This window comes from Sceloporus occidentalis, unplaced genomic scaffold, assembly GCF_023333645.1.
Source record: "Sceloporus occidentalis isolate IW3139 unplaced genomic scaffold, rSceOcc1.0.p SCAF_6, whole genome shotgun sequence".
NCBI lineage: Eukaryota > Metazoa > Chordata > Lepidosauria > Squamata > Phrynosomatidae > Sceloporus > Sceloporus occidentalis.
The window spans coordinates 55,356,645-55,374,404 of NW_028316986.1; the positions used below are offsets into that span (position 1 = coordinate 55,356,645).

General features: G+C 43.5%; 1 protein-coding gene across 6 annotated transcripts in view; it reads right to left on the reverse strand.

The window, feature by feature from the left end:
- The window catches only part of TTC27 (tetratricopeptide repeat domain 27), a 105,150-nt gene extending 91,789 nt beyond the window's left edge, over nt 1-13,361 (reverse strand). For all 6 annotated transcript variants that reach the window (XM_089529711.1, XM_089529708.1, XM_089529712.1 and 3 more), the window contains exons 1-5: nt 13,241-13,361; nt 11,488-11,668; nt 9,698-9,827; nt 6,783-6,923; nt 195-297 (exon numbers count right to left, since the gene is read on the reverse strand). In XM_089529711.1, coding sequence (XP_089385837.1) covers nt 195-297; nt 6,783-6,923; nt 9,698-9,827; nt 11,488-11,668; nt 13,241-13,340 — 655 coding nt within the window. In that variant the 5' untranslated portion in view covers nt 13,341-13,361. The remainder of the gene's footprint in view (nt 1-194; nt 298-6,782; nt 6,924-9,697; nt 9,828-11,487; nt 11,669-13,240) is intronic.
- Between the last annotated feature and the right edge of the window lie 4,399 nt (nt 13,362-17,760).

Here is a 17,760-nt window from a genome sequence, read left to right on the forward strand (position 1 = left end):
ACAAGTAATCCAAAATTTAAGACAGGAATGATGATCTGAACAGAATGCAATATCTGATCACTTTATTTATTTATTTACTTACTTACGTTATTTATACCCCACCCTTCAGCCCTAATGGCTCTCAGAGCGGCTTACAATTATTATTTTTAATAAGACGATTCACTTGCTAATATCTAATGTCTATTTTAATATACCTTGCTGTACACAGGCCTGGGCAACAGCAAAAAGTTCAGGTGATCTTTCTTCTAATAATTGCTGATGGATGGTCACACATCGCAAAGTCCACCAGGGCAATGTCTGTCAACAAGAATGAAAGGTATTTGGATGAATTAAATCTATTTGTTTTCAAAACTTCTTTGGACTGTAACACATTCACATGGTTATGTTAACAGGTTAGCTCTAACTCATTATAACACAAACAACCTTCCTGATACTGAAAACCAAAAGGTCTCTCTGCAATTGACCAAAAGAACATAATCTACAAACACTGCAGGCACTACAGATAGCTAGAGTGGAAACCCTACAGTGAAAGAAAGTGTCTAGCTCAACGACACATTGTGTACTTTGCATGCAGGACACTCAGGCTTAAACCCAACTGCTAGTCCCAACAGTGTAGATCCAATGGATCAATCGTGTGTGTATGTGCCGTCAAGTCACCTGTGGACCTATGGTAATCCCAAGAATTTCATAAGGTTTCCTTAGGCAATGAATACCCAAGAGGTGGTTCCAGTTCCTTCCTCTGAAATATAGCCTACAGCACCTAGTATTCATTGACAGTCTCCCATCCAAGTACTAACCAGAGCTAAGCCTGTTTAGTTGCCAAGATCAGATGGGGGTCTGGTGACTCTATGGTATTTATTATTCAATGTTAACTCAACATTTATGTAAATACTACTGATTCAGTGAGTCTAGAAACTGGGTTTAAACAACAGGTTCAATCCTCACCATTTCCAGGTAGGGCTAGGAAAGACACCTGTCTGTAACCTTGGGAAGACACTGCCACTTAATATGCACAAAAATGAGATAAATGGACTGATGTAATACATTGCAGCATCTTCATAATCGAAGAATGGAAACAATGGCTAAAGGAATTACACCAACAAACATGTGGCTGTTCTATAAAAACTGACAGGATTTAGGAAAAGACTATGGACATGTATAATCCACAGAATGTTTTCAAACCTACTGCAAAGGTGACATGATAAATAAATATGCCACTGAAATAAAGACAGAGGTTCTTAAGAAGTACTGGGACACTTCTTTTGACACCTAATGGGTAATTAGCTGATGGGCTTCTACGTCTGTCCTGACTTTGCTGTGTCTGTTCAGCGCAAAGCAATTACATTATAACATGCCCTGTAGAAGGCATCAAGGCTAAGGAACTGCACGATCGGAGGGCAAAAATATCCCAGGGAACAGTTGCATGCAGTTTATTGAAACTGTTCTAGAAACACCTGTCAAGCTAGATATTGTATTGCCTTGCACAGGACACAATGAAATATGACGTATGCTATCAAGCTGAATAAAATAAGGTACATATACAGGAGACCTTGTTCTCTATTTTGACACTTCATTCAGGAACTCACAAAAGCTTCAGTAGATTTGAGAAGACAAAACTGTTTGCCACCCTGCAGCTGACATTGTACACAGTCTTTATGGATTTTGTCATCCAAAGCATGCAATAATTAAAAACAACAACAAAACATATAAACCAACACAGCCGAGACCAAATGTGATAAACACAACTGAGGGATTGTTAGGGTTACTAGTATTTCTTTCGAACACTGCCAGATATTTATTTTTATTGTTTTATTTATTATTTGCCAGATATTTATCCAGGTTTAAAATGCTATTACGCTAACAGGAGAACAAGTGAGCATAACCATCATTCCGATATAACAGTAACTTATAGTTTAGTGTTTAAATGCTGAGCAGATATGTGCCTTGGATAAGTAATGTGGTCTCTCTTCTTTATGCATGTGGGATGGTAAAAGATTCTGTTTGGGATTAAGAGTAAAACCATATATTTAAATACTATTGTTCGCTCAAACCATGAAGCTATTCTCAAAAAGCTAATACTATTGTTCGCTCAAACCATGAGGCCAATCTCAAAAAGCTAACTACAGTGAGCACTTGGTATCTGCTAGGAATTGGTTCCAGGACCCCCTGTGGATACCAAAATCTATAATAAATAAATAAATAAAAATTTTATTTATATACCGCCCTTCCATAGATCAGGGCGGTGAACAACATGATAAAAACAGTACATACATTATACATATTAAAAACAACTTAAAAACCCCGGTCAGCCATCCATCTTGCCGACAACATAGGGAGGGAGGCCATCTAGGACTTCACTCAGGGAATGCAGTTCGAAATAGAAGGGTTTTTAAGTCCCTTCTAAACTGAGCCAAGGAGGTGGCCGAGCGGAGCTCTGTGGGCAGCGTGTTCCAAAGGGTCGGGGCAACGATGGAGTACGTCCTCCTCGTTGTAGAGGAGAGTTTGGCCCCTGGAACCCTAAGTAATTGCTGCCCAGAAGTTCTGAGGGTGCGGGGCGGAATGTATGGGGAGAGGCGGTCCTTCAGGTATCCTGGGCCCAAGCCATGTAGGGCTTTATAGGTAATCACCAACACTTTGTACTGTGCCTGGAAGCGAATAGGCAGCCAGTGCAGATCTTTGAGCACAGGTGTAATATGGCTGGTCCTGGAAGTACCAGTGACCAGCCTGGCCGCCATATTCTGCACCAGCTGTAGCTTCCGGGTATGATACATGGGTTGCCCCATGTAGAGCGCATTGCAGAAGTCCAATCTAGAGGTTACCAGAGCGTGTACCACCGTTTCAAGGTCCCTCTGGGCCAGGTATGGGCGCAGCTGGCGAATGAGCCGAAGCTGATAACAGGTGTTCTTGACCGTCGCATTCACCTGAGGTGTAAGGTGAAGCGACGAATCAAGAAGCACCCCCAGACTGCGCACGGAGTCCTTCACAGGAAGCGTGATCCCGTTCAGGACAGGTGGAACCACCGCCATTCCTGGACCAGGGGAACCTATCACGAGTACCTCCGTTTTCTCTGGATTCAGACTGAGTCGGTTTTTCCTCATCCAGCCCATTACTGACTCCAGGCATGCCACGAGAGGAGAGACGCCATCCTCAGTCACTGCATCAGTCGGAGACATAGAGAAGACTATTTGGGTGTCATCAGCGTACTGATAACCCCGTGCCCCATGTCTCCGGATGATCTCTCCCAGAGGTTTCATGTAAATGTTAAATAGCATGGGAGACAGAATGGCTCCTTGAGGGACCCCAGTTGTGAGGGCCCTCTTATTGGAGCACACGTCTCCCAGCTGCACCATCTGGAACCTCCCAGAGAGGTAGGACCGGAACCACTGGAGCGCAGTGCCCCCGATTCCCACCTCAGCCAGGCGCTCCAGAAGGATACCATGGTCTATGGTATCGAAAGCCACTGAGATGTCCAAGAGCACCAACAGGGACACGCTTCCCCTGTCGATGCCCAGACGGAGATCATCGACCAAGGCGACCATGGCCGTCTCAACCCCGTAACCCGCCCGAAAGCCAGTTTGAAATGGGTCCAGATAATCCGTTTCATCCAAGACCGACTGAAGCTGGATTGCAACCGCTCTCTCGATCACCTTCCCCAGAAATGGCAGCAGCGAGACTGGCCGATAATTATTGTATACCAGGGGGTCGAGGGAGGGCTTTTTTAATAAAGGTTTTACGATGGCCAATTTTAAATCAGATGGAAATTGCCCTTCCCTCAAGGATGTATTAATAATCCGGCGTAACAGTAAAGTTACTGCCGGTCCCCCCTGCGCCGCTAACCATGAGGGACAAGGGTCGAGAGAGCAGGTGGTCTTCCGAACACTTCCGAGGATCTTGTCCACATCATCGGTACTTACCAACTCAAACTGATCCAGTTTAATAGAGTCCACGGAGGCTCTGGATGCCTCTACCCTAGGTTCTGCTCCAATGCCGGCGTTAAGACCTTCGCTTAACCGAGAGGTTTTATCCGCGAAGAAGTTGTTAAATTGGTCACAGCAGGCCTTAGAAGGTTCAAGGATCTGGTTCGGGGCAGGAGGGAGCTGAGTTAGCTCCCTGACCACCCTGAACAACTCTGCTGGACGCGACTCCGTGGACGCGACACGAGCACCATAGAACGAGTTCTTAGCTGCTCGTATCGCCTCTCCGTAGTCCTGCAAAAGGCGGTCTAGGAGAGCCTTGTCGGCTAAGCGTAGGTGTTTCCGCCAGCAGTGCTCTAGCCGTCGCAGGACCCGCTTCCTTGCCCGGAGGTCTTCCGTATACCAGGGCTTACGTTTGGAAGCGGGCCTGAGAGGGCGCTTGGGAGCGATGGTGTGTATAGACCTAGAGAGACCGGTATTCCAGATACCAGTCAGGGCATCAACAGAATCGCCGTCACTTCCAACCATGTATCCCTCTAAGGCTTCCTGGAACCTTTTGGGTTCCATCAGCCTTCGAGGGTGGACCATCCTAATAGGTCCACCACCCCCGGGGGGGATCTGGGTAGAGGCCTTGATTTTTGCCTCCATGAGGAAATGATCCGTCCATGACAGGGGGGAAATATTAGTTATTTCCGCCCACGGATTTTCCGCATCCGAACAAAAGACCATATCATGTGTATTACCCGCAAAATGCGTTGGACCCGAAATCAGCTGGGACAGGCCCATGGCCGCCATGGTATCCATGAATTCCCGAGCCGCACCGGGTGGAACATAGCTGGCCGTGAGGGCGATGTTGAAGTCACCCAGGACAAGTAGCCTGGGCGTCTCCAGCATCAGCTCCGCAACCAGCTGTGTCAGCTCGTTAAGGGAGTCCGCTAGTGCACGGGGTGGCCGATACACCAACAGAATCCCTAGACTGTCCTTAGCCTTTAGGGTCAGGTAAATACACTCGATAAAGGACGTCTGTCGGATGTGGTTCCTGGTGAGAGACAAGGTGTTCCTATGTATCAAGGCCACACACCCCCCGCCCACCTAACCTGGGCTGGTCCTTCACCGAGAACCCAGCAGGGAGGGCCTGTGCCCACACAGCATCCCCCTCAGGCCCAAGCCAGGTCTCGGTAATGCAAGCCAGGTCGCAATTAGTGTCCTCCAGCAGATCATGGAGGATGTGGGACTTGTTGTTAATCGACCTGGCATTGCACAGGAGCAGCGACAGGGTTTGTGGCACGGTTGGAGTGACCCTCAGGTCCCTTTGGTTGGGAGGGGGACAGGAAGGAGAGATAGATATGACGCATCAGTCCCGCCTTCCTCTGTAACGCAAGTCCCTTCTCCCACCGCCATATCTCCCCTTGCCCAGCACTACCTCAATGGGAGCTCCGCTCATGCCGATGTTATCCCCCTCCTCCCCAGCCCGCGCATCCCCCGCATCCATAACCTCCTCCCCCCTTTTCCCAGCAATTGAAAGAGCAGAGGTTAGCCACTTCAGGCATCCCCTGCTCTAAGGCTGACATCCGCACAGCCTCTTCTAGCTCTTACGCCGCTAAAAATGCACCACTGCAGGGAGGCGTGGTGAAGAAGGAGTCCAGGCAGCTGGTTTTCAGCGTGTCGCTGCCACCGACACGCCCCTCGCTCCACCTTCCCCCCAGGTGTCCCCAGTCTGGTCCTCCGGAGCCGCCTCGGAGCCGCAGCAAAAACAAACAGGAGTCCTGCACACAGTCCGTGGGCGGCCTCCCTGGGGCGGTGTGCAGATGCACACCTCCGACACCCCAGAGAGAGCTGCCCGGCAGCAGCAGCTTGGCCCCTGGCCCAAAGTCCGGCAGGAGAGGGAGGCGTGGTCCCATTATATACAATGAGATAGTTAAATGATGTCCCTTATATAAAATGGAAAATCAAGGTTTGCTGTTTGGAAAATATATATATATATATATATATATATATATTGAATCTGTGGATAAAGAATCCAGGAATATGGAGGCCCAACTATACAGTTTGTACAAACCATCATTTTCCATATTTGGACATACTAAAAACTGCAAAAAGCTTAAACCTTTCATTACCATTCTGAAGGAAAGGAAAACAAAGCAAAGGAGAGCACACATTCAAGACTTTAGCCTACTCTTCCCAACTCTGAGTTACACAACATCTGAATTAGGCCTAAGCAGGAGTGCCATTAGAAGGAAGAAGAAGCAGATGAAGGAAGGGCAATTTTCTAAAGAAAGTGTTAAGTACTAGTAATTCTCTCCCTATCAGCATTATGTTTTGGTTCAAGCACTTCTGAATTAAATTTTGGTGCCAATATACTTTCTACAAACTGTTTAAATCCTGTTCACAATATTCACTTTGTAAACAATACAGACCATATTTCTAGAGGATGAGAATCTTCTATTATGGTACCTATGTATAAAAGGGATTCATTAACAAAACATACACACACACCATAAACCTGTTTGACATAATGACATTGCCTTGCCTTGCTGAGCCCCTGTGCTCTCCTGACTTCTCCCCTACAGCTCAGCATCTTCTCACCCATCTGATCCTAGACTTCCCTTTCTTTAGTTACAGCATGGCTTCCACCTTTACTGCTTGGGTCCTGTTCTCCTGCAGACCTTTGTGTTAAGAGTCCTGTTTCCACTCACTTCCTTGAGACTGTCAAGAAATTCTAGCAATATTGCAATCATGTGAAAATAAAGCATTGATAAAAAACAAGAAAGAGTGAATCAAGAAACCTGGTGCAAGTGATAATATGCATAACAAAAGCCAAATGAAAGAAGGCAACAAGCACAATTATTTCATCACTTGTTTCATTACCTGAATAGCTTCTAGTTTATGTCTTGAATTCACAAGCACTTCTCTGGCTAGCATCAACAAAATTGAATGGGAAGTCAGGCTGTAGACTGATTCACCATCTAGAACCAACATGCTCAGGACAGCTGCAGACAGTCCACCAGGCTGGAAAGACCAAGCAAGAAGCTCATCTTAGGCAATTTCAAATTATTTAAAAAGGAAACCTAAAACCTGCATTGCTTTCCATTAATGCAATTTCCATTTGCCTCCTTTCAAAATACTACTAGCTGGATAAAACTCCTTATAAAACACTAATGGCACTGCATATACCTCTGTACTCTACGCTGCTAATAAGTGAATACTGTACAACTGTATGCTTTCAGAAAAATCACGATAAATAAATCAGAGGAAATACAAATTCCACTGTTAATATTACATAGAACACAGAAAAATATCCAAACAGGAAAAAGGAGCAGGAAATTTAGGTGAGGAAGAAAGTTGAATGTGTGGAATTTGCATCAATGACTTCTATCTTCTAAGTGTCATTAGATTTATAACCAAGGCTTACAGTGAACATATTTTTATTGAACACTACAAGAAGTATCCATGTTTGTATGAGTTAGAAACTTTGTTTTTTTTTCTTCATAATACTATTTTCCCCCTCCCTCTTTATTTCTTGCTAGTTTTTCCCTCTATCCACCTGTTTCCCCACTTGTCATTGTTCCCGGATCACAGTAGGTAGCATCACTTTCTGTCTATGTGTGTTTCCCTCTTAATTATCTGAAGAGCTTAGGACCCTGCAAAGAGTAGTACTTGGAGCTGTCTACAGGTCCTCTGAAGAAATTAACTTCACAGTCCTTTCTGCAGCTTGATCTTGAAGAAATATTAATGTGTGCTCCCTCTCTCTCAATCTGTCTTCCAGCCTAATCAATTTGGCTTCAAGCCTGATTATAGGACAGTGACAGCTTTGGTTGGCTTGGAGGACGACCTACAAGAACTGGACAGGTGGAGTGTGTCTCTGTTGGTTCTGCTGGACATCTCAGCAATGTTCGATACCATCAACAATGGTATCCTTCTGGACCACCTTCCTTGGATGGGAATAGGAGGAACTGTTTTATGGTGGCTTCATTCCTTCATGGAAGGGTGCACTCACAAGGTAGTGCCAGAGGACTCTCTGGCCATTGGTCTGTGGTATCCTCAGGGTTCATTTCTACTCTTCATGCTGTTTAATATCTATGTGAAACTGCTAGGAGAGATCATCTGTAGATTTGGAGTTCGATGTCACCAGTACGCTGATGATCCCCAACTCTATCGCTCCTATCCATTTGACTTCAAGGAAGCTGTTTCAGTACTAAACTAGTGTCTGTTGTTAGTAATGGACTCTATGAGGGTGAACAAATGCACTGGATGAAGATGACAGAGGTGCTCTAGATCACTGGAAGGCAGATTAGGAAGTCATCCCTGATGGATGGAGGTTTCATTCCCCTTGAAATCTCAGGTTTATAGCTTGAGAATGCTCTAAGATTCAACCCTAAGGCTGAAAGCCCAGATATCACCAGTGGTTAGGAGTGCATTTGCACAGTTAAAACTAGTGTGACAGCTGCACCTATTCCTTGAGATGTCAGATGACAAAGACCTTCCTATTTAAACAGGACTTCAATTTTTAACTGGTTGGGGTAGGCAATGGGTAGGTTTTAATGTACTTTTACAGTCGGCATTCATCGATTCAATATATTCACCCCAACAAAAATTAAATCCAAAAAATAAATCTTGAGTTTGTCATTTTATGTAAGGACCACAATTTTACAATGCCATTGTATATAATGGGACTTGACCATTCACATATTCTGGTATCTATGGACGGGGGAGGGGGGTCCTAGAACCAAACACTAGTGGATATCATGGGTCCACTGTAATTGCTTTAAATTAATGTTTAAACTAATGTAGGGTATAGGCCACTTTGGGTCCCTTATGGGAAAAAAGTGGGATATAGATTAAATAAATAAATAGATCTCTACACTGGAACTCTCTTCTGCCTTGGCAAAGATTTATAAAAATAATAATGATAGATGTTGGAAATGTGAAGCAGAATCAGGTACCTTTATTCAACTGTGGTGGAAATGTAAATTGGCAAATAATTATTGGAAAAAAGTTCACCAAGTATTTGAATTTTTTTTAGAAATGGATATATCTTTAGACCCAAAAATATATTTGTTACATATCAACACAGAAGAAACACTGGAAACAAAATATGGCAGATTAATCTTTTATTTAACATCAGCGTCCAGAATAGTATATGCAGCTAAGTGGAAGAGTAAAATGACCTCTGAAATAAACGATTAGCTACGGAAGACATATGAGTTCACAAAAAAGACCATTAGAGAAATTCTGGAAAAATTGGCATCCTTTGATTAAATACTTAAAATAAAATTGGGGGCCTAATTGGGTAATGGACCTGGAATGAATCCAACTACAAAATAGAACAATAACAAGGTTGATCTAAATACCAAAAGTAACTTACACAGAAGAAATTACTGCATATCATATATTAAACCCTTTATGTTGCCTTAATGGGGTAAAAACATATAGATTAATAAAACAAAGTTCAATGATTTAGTTGGAAGTTTGTCAAATGTTATATGTATTAGTAGTTAGGAATTTGTTGGATGTGCTAAAATGTTTAATATTGTTTTCTTTTTGTTGTGGTACTGATGTTTAATGTCTTTTAATGTCTTTTTTTGTCTTGTTACTTTTAATCAATAAAAAATAAAAAATGGCTTTACAGTACTCAGTACAATTGAATGGCCATCTAGGAGGGACACTGAGCAATCATTGTATGATGTATAAAGGGACTTGCTAGATCTCTAATATGACAGAGAGCATGTTTAACACACCAGTTGTACTATGAGGGACCAGAGTGGGGAAGGTTGGTTGTATACCTCATTGCATTGCTGTAGCAATTCAGATGGTAGGAAATCTTCAGGTTGTAAGTCAACAGGAGGTCCAGTCCAATTGCTCTGAACGAACAACTGCAAGCTCCCCACACCAATCAGAAACACCACACTTTGTCTGTAAGACACAATATGCAGTTAGAACAGGAACAAATGAACACTGGAGAGAAATCCACAGGTTCTTTCAAAATGGACCTTCTCCTTTTACACACATTTTATTTAAGAAATGTAAAACCCATCAAATGATTATTAAGTTTGGGCATGGAAATACACTTCTGACCAAAATTTGTTCAACCTTTCTTCCAAGGAAAACTTCTGCGGTAATTCAGTTTAAGGTTAAATTGCACAGTCTGCAGTGATTGCACAGACTTTCAAAAAGCCTGGGGAAAGCAACTGCATATCTTGACTTTCTCAGTTCAGTGTGAGAGAAGATGTTCCCTGCCCTTACCTTTATCTAGCAGAAAAGAAAGGAACTTTCCTCTGCTAAATTGAAAAATGAATAAAAATGCATGAATGTATCTGGTTGGCCACTATGGGAACACAATGGCTTAAATCCAACTGCAAGTCCAACCTGATCGATTCAGTGAATCAACTACTGAATGTTAAGTCAACACTTAAATAAATTCTATTGATTCAGTGTGTCTGCTTTATTTGGGACCAGCAACTGTATTCAAGCCAACACTAGATAATGCAGGCCTTTAATCCTGCATGATTCTTATTTGAACTAAATTATTTAATTAGGAAATAAAACATACCAAATCAATGTGGTTTCAGTTTCCCATATATAGAAATTACTTTAATTAGAATAGCTGTAAACATTTAAAGACAACAGCCTTCACTTATTCAGGAAAAGAAATGTAATAGTGTTTTGTGTGCCAGCTGTAAGCGAAATCAGTTAGTTTTGCTTTTACTTGCAATTTGAGATAAAATATAAATTTTACATCAGATTTTGACTGGATTGTCATAGCAATCAGATGAATTCATAACTTGATTATTGGATGGTTTATCTGTATTTGTTGTTTTATTTTATTTGCCCCTCTTCATTTCCAAATTAATATATATATATATATATACACACATACACACACACACACACACTCTCTCCCATCTACTTCCAAAAGATAATCACCACATTGATTTATGCCTTTGATTATACTAGACACTGACTGGTTATGTCTATCTGTGAGTTCGGATCAGCTCAGAGTTTGTGCTCTGTTTAGGGTTAATTGTGGAAAGGGATATTTTTAAATGTTCAGGAACTGCCAGTTATGACCACTCTAATTTCTTGGTAAACTTTTATCAGGCATGCCAATGGATGTGCCAGTCTCCTTGCTCACCACATGTTGATTTTTTGGGAAATACTCTATTATAATTGTTCTCATGTCAAGTGAAGATTTCATATATGGCTAATCAGGAAACATCAATTCAATATACCTCATTGTACTGGATCTGAAATGCACTGTTTGTTGGTTGCGTTTGTTTCAGTAAAATCTTTTTTAAAAAAAAGAATAATTTAAAAAAGGAATTGCCTGTTGACAATACAGCAAACTGAGGCTAATGCGAACCACATTTTAAGTTATCAATTACTCCAAGCCATAAACTGTGCCCCAATGAAAAAAAAATGCTTTTATCTAAAAATTATGCCTATACCAGGGAAAAGGCGGGATATAAAAATGAAATAAATAATAATATAGTAATAATAATAATAATAATATGTCATTGCTAGTTTCTGTACAAGATAAAATAATATTTTCTTTTCCCAATAAAGCTATTCTTACCTTTCTATAGAATCAGCATCTTCAGAAGTACAGTCTAGATAAGCTTGGATCTGCTTTTCTAAATAGCTGTCAATAGTTTCTTCTGCTCCTGCAGGCGATGTGAAGATATTCTGGGCTGCTTTGCTTAGTAAAATAGCTTCATAGTTCCCTTCAAGCAGCAACTGCAACAAAGATCCACTTTCTGAAATAAAATATATTTAGTGAAATTCTTTAAAAAAACAGCCTACTTTTTATATAGCAATTTAACAGCAAAGCCTCTTATTCCAAAGAAAAGGAATGTTGTATGTTCTCAAGGATTAGACCGGAAATCTAGTAAACATTGGGCCGGAACAGACAGGCCAAAATAAAGCTGCTTCAGTTCACTTTGGAGGTATGCTGTTTAAATGACATGCACATCTTAAGAGGCCGGAAGCTGCGCCAAAGCTGCGCCAAAGCTGCACTCCACTACTTAGGACTGAAGCATGGCTTTGGCATGGCTTCTGGCCTCTCAGGATGCATGCATCATTCAAACAACATACCTCCAAAGTGAACCGAAGCAGCTTTATTTTGGCCTGTCTGTTTGGGCCCATTAGGTCTGATTTGCTCTGAACACCTTTCACAATACACAATTTTAAGTTGTAGCTTTCTATAAAACTGACATGTCACTTTCACCATCAAGCACAGCAACAGCTTCACCAACTAATATATATTTCGTATTAGAAAAATGTGGAAACAACGTTTGTATCTATGCTTTGCCTGCAGTTCTCAATGAAGGTACAAAATACACCATCACAGGATACACCACTCTTTCTGAGAAGCTAAGTACAAAACATTACACAACTAAGGTCCAAAACACACTGCAGAAATAATCCAGTTTGCGACCGCTTTAACTGCCCTGGCTCAATGCTAGGGAATTCTGGTATTGTTCGATCCTCAGCTTGACCACGAAACCCACTGGGCAAGTCACCTTGGGCAAGTCACACTCTCTCAGCCTCAGGGGAAAGCAGTGGCAATAATCTTTTATCTTGTTTTGTTGTGTTTTATTTTATTGTATTCTCTGTATTTTCTTGCTGTAACTCGCCCGGATTCCTTGTGATCGGGGGGCTATAAATAAATGATTATCAAGGTAACCGGATGTCCTCCTTTTCCAGGACACGTCCTACATTCCAACGTTCCCTGTTCAGAAAGAGCTCTAGCGCCACAACTACAGCTCCCAGGATTCCCTAGCACTGAACCAAGGCAGTTAAAGCAGTCTCAAATTGTAGTTTATTGTGGCACCAGAGCTCTTTGACAGAGAAGGCTCAATGTCTCACAAAACTACAGCTCCCAGAATTCCACAGCATGGAGCCAGGGCAGTTATTCTATGGTATAAAGTGTTCTCAGGCTGGATTATTCCTTAGGTGTGGAGGCACCCTTATTAGGTCCTGAACACACTACAGCAATAATAATCCAGTCTGAGGCCGCCTTTAACTTCCCTGTCTCAGTGCCAGGGAACCCTGGGAACTGCAGTTTATTGTGGCACCACTGACAGAAAAGGCAGAACTACAGCTCCCAGGGTTCCCTAGCACCGAGCCAGCAGCAGGGCAGTTAAAGCAGTCTGGAACTGTAGTCTCTTGTGGCACCAGAGCGCTCTCTCTGACCGAGAAGGCTCAATGTCTCACAGAACTACAATTCCCAGAGTTCCCTCGCCTTGAGCCAGGGCAGTTAAAGGGGTCCCAAGATGGATTGTTTCTGCAGTGTCTTAATGGGGGGAAGGAGAGACAGAGAGCCTTACCTGCCGCCGTCTCCGCCCCGTTCTGCTTCCACCGCGGCGACTCCGCTGCGCTAGGGAAGCCCCTCAGCAGCACTCGCTCCAGGGCCCTCATCGTCTCCATCACTCAGGGACCCGCGCAGGCCACGCCCCTCGGCGTCAAACGCGGAAGGAACGCCAGAGACACGTGTTGGGAGCCGCCACCGCCGCCGCCATGCCAGCCGCGCGGAGCACGCCGGGAGGAAAGGCCCGCGCATGCGCAGCCGCGCCGTCGACGCCGGGGTCGCTGTGCTGGCGGAAGAAGTGCCTCCTCAGCGCAGAAATAACAACACGGTTTGGCACCGCGCTCTCATTTCAAGCATTACAGTAGACTGCAATTCACAGACGTTTGTGCCGTTAGGATCCCTGGCCAGAGGCGGCTGCTGGCTCCCACATTCACTCCAAGCTTAGTCCTTACTTTAAAGATGCTGTGCATCATGGCACTGAACATCCAAGAGAGCTGCTTGGGTAGCGGAGACCAGAGTGCCCTTGCTCCCCTTGCCCTCATGCTGATGCATGAAGTATAAGGTGAGCCTGAGGCTAGTGCTCAGTACTGCTAGCAATAGGGAAACAGAGCCTCAAGGGCCCGGATCCAGCCCAGCCCCCTTCTGCCTTGCAGGAACTCTCGGTCAAAGCATCCTTGGCAGATGGTTATCCAGCCTCCCTTTAAAACCCCCAAAGGGCAACTCTGTGGCACTTCCTCCACGTTGCACCAGGTCCAGGGCCTGGAACATCCTCTTAGTCCCTATAGGATCTCTTCATGCTGGAACCAGCCTGCTTGCTTGCTGAGCCTTTTACTGGCGCAGAAGCTTCCTAAGTAAGAGGCAGGTCTTGGGGCTAGTTCAGGACTATTATTGATAGTGCACTTAAAATGCATCCCCTCCGCGTCCACACGGCTCCTGCCCTGACTCTGCCCCTGTGGCGCCATGACACTCTGCACCACGCCACATGGCGCATGGCACCACGGTGCTCCTCTGGGGCTGTGTTCAGATGACGCACTGAAGCCCTTTCCAGGGGGCAAAAAGGAGTCGCGTTTTGGAAAGGCCAGATCAGGGCGGCCCAATCTGGCAAAGATGGAGGCAGCTGCAGGGTCCGCCTGCCAGGCCCCTCCAACGCAACACACCTTCGCTCAAGGACTAGGGGTTGTTTTGACAGTAAGAATCAAATAGGGATGTTCAGAAGCTGAGAGTCTAAAAGTTAATGAATGTAAGCTTATGAGCTGCCAGTTTTATTTGAAACTGTATATGTTTTGTGTGTGTTAAACATAAGAACAACTGTAACTGTCTTAAGCCAGATCTGCCATAGGTAGCCAAGTATAATTCTATTACTGTAAGATACCTTAACAAGAAAATAAAGAATAAAATAACACGTTTTTTGTGGGGGGGGATTGGGTTTGTTGCCGCGAAAGGCAAGGGTAAAAGTACTGCCTTGCAAAATGAGATTGCTCCATGAGAAAGCTGGAAGTAGCCTTACATTCTCTAACTCATCTCTCAAGTCCTTGTGCATTTAGCCAAAGACCTGGCTTGGATAGCATTAGATCCCTACACATGACCTTTTTTTTCCTGAATAGCTTTCTACTGCAGTTTTATGATTCTTGGTTGGTGCCTTTCCCAGTTGCTTCAAGGTGGCTGCGGCAGCTGCTCTCACATCCTTGAAGAACATGGGTTGTTAAAATAATAATAATAATAATAATTTATTTGTATCCCGCTTTTCTGTGACAAGACGATCAAAGCGGCTCACAACACATTAAAATCCACCTTTACAAAATTATGTCCCAAATTCCCCCCCTTAAAACAGGATTAAACATGTTAACAATTAAAATATCTATTAAAAACACAATGTTGTTGTTGTTGTTTTGAGGCATCACCACTTATTGTGTACCTTCAGTGTCTACTCTGCATCAACACTATAGTGTCTAGATCAAGGGAAGTAATAGTGACACTCTATTCTGCTCTGGTCAGGCCCCACCTGGAATATTGTGTCCAGTTCTGGGCAACACAATTCAAAAAGGACATTGAGAAACTGGAGTGTGTCCAAAGGAGGGCGACTAAAATGGTGAAAGGTCTGGAAACCTTGCCCTATGAGGAACGACTCAGGGAGCTAGGGATGTTTAGCCTGGAGAAGAGAAGATTAAGAGGTGATATGATAGCCCTATTTAAATACTTGAAGGGATGTCATATTGAGGAGGGAACAAGCTTGTTTTCTGCTGCTCCAGAGAACAGGACCAAGAACAATGGATGCAAGCTCCAGGAAAAGAGATTCCACCTCAACATTAGGAGGAACTTCCTGACAGTAAGGGCTGTTCGACAGTGGAATGCACTCCCTCGGAGGGTGATAGAGTCTCCTTCCTTAAAAGTCTTTAAACAGAGGCTAGATGGCCATCTGCTGGGGATGCTTTGATTTGGATTTCTTGCATGGCAGAATGGGGTTGGACTGGATGGCCCTTGCGGTCTCTTCCAACTCTACGATTCTATGATTCTAACAGCTTATAATCCCTAGCAGGGGCCTGTTACAGACAGCCAAAATAAAGCTGCTTCGAGTCACAGTGGAGGTATAGTGTTTCAATGATGCATGCGTCCTAAGAGTCCAGAAATCGCACCAAAGCCACGCTCCAGCCCTAAGGACTGGAGGGTGGCTTTGGTGTGGCTTCTGGACTCTTAGGACGCATGCATCATTGAAACACCATACCTCCACTGTGACTCGAAGCAGCTTTATTTTGGCTGTCTGTAACAGGCCAGGGACTCTTAACATTTCTGATTTAAGAACAAGTCCTGACTCATTTATCATTTGGCGATCCAGAGATTAATGCAGCAGCAGACCTTATGAAGTCACCTACTCCTGCTTTACAACAATCCAGCCTTTAATTTCAAATAAGAACACCAGTATTAGGTTGCACTCCTGTGCTCACAAACCTCAGACTAAGGGCCTGAACAGACAGGCAAAATAAAGCTGCTTCGGATCACTTTGGATGTACACTGTGTAAATGAAACACACATCTTAAGAGGCCAGAAACTGTGCCACAGCTGAGCTCCAGTCCTTAGAACTGGAGCGTGGCTTTGACGCGGCTTCCGGCCTCTTAGGACACATGCATCCTTTAAACAGCATACCTCCAAAGTGATCCAAAGCTAAGTTCCCTTTGGGAAGGTTACTTATAAGTAGACATGGGTTTTTAGTGTGCATTTGTAGTGTGTATAGTTTGGTGTGAATCAGGATCTGTATTTTTTGCCAACTTCTCTGAAATACCAGTTGTCTAAGGAGTGAAGGTTACAAATTACAAGTACTGGCAGAAAGCCAGCTCTGTTGACATTCAGCCATCCCCATCAATCAATCCAAATCTTTATTTGCCCTTTTTGATGGATCAAAGGAGGGCAGGAGGATGTCAAGGGCCTCCTCCTGTTGATGGGAGGATGACTCCATATTAAATGAGTGCATCTCAAGGTTGGCTGTCTTATAACATTGACTAATGAGCCATATATTCATAGGGGGGCGAGGGAAGGAAAGAATCTTGAACACAAAGGAGTTTCTGTCTCTTTTCCAAGACAGCCCTTCATGAAGGTTGCCAGGGTCTTTGGTAAACGAAGAGAGCTGAATGTCCTTGTCGGAATGAGACTTGGCTGGAATCTATTTTTCTTTTCTTTTTTAAAAGAGCTCTGTAATGCTGTGTTATTTCAGTCTTAATTATTATTGGTGTTTTGTCCACAAAACACTAGTGGATTGCATATTTGGACAAATTATGCATTATAATTTTCTTTAAAAGTACAATAGCCAAGTTTAGAACACAATAATTTTCCTGACATGAATGACCCCAGATTAAAACAGAAACTCACAGTGTTGGAGATGTCCTTGACTTATTTTTTGTGCTAGCCCCAGTAATATGGATTCTACTACAATGTCATCTCTTCGCTGTTAATGGTTAGAATAATGGTTGTTTCTGTTTCAGTCCTGTTCCCAGTGAAGTATGTAATACACTTGTTAATGTGAAAAATAGACAATGGGAATGAGCAATGATGGTGTATTCCAAAGACAAAAATAATAGGGTCAGCCCTACCATTGGGTAGAATTAATCAGATGCCTCAAACAGAAAATGTTAGAGGGAAGCACCAGTACTCTTCTCTTTTCCGTGAGTCCCTTAAGATAGTCACTAAGCAAGCCATTTGTCCTCTCATATAGTGGAAGTTGTTGTTGTTAAGGAAAATGCAACATGGGATATACAGTGAATGAAATAAAACATGTATGTGAGAGTCAGGATGACTCAGCAGAAGCAAATAGAAGCCACACAGGTGTAAAAGGTAATGGAATTAGCAAGTCCTAAATGCCAAGGACAGAAATTGTAAAGTGGATAATTGAACACACCTGAGAATTGTTAAGTGGTCAAGGCTGAGATGATGAAATCATTAATTGTGGGTTGAACCAAGAGAACCAATGAGAGTGGATGTACACGCCCACTGGGTGGAAACAGACAACAGTGGGTGGTATTTTCCAATGACTATAATAATGGCTATGAA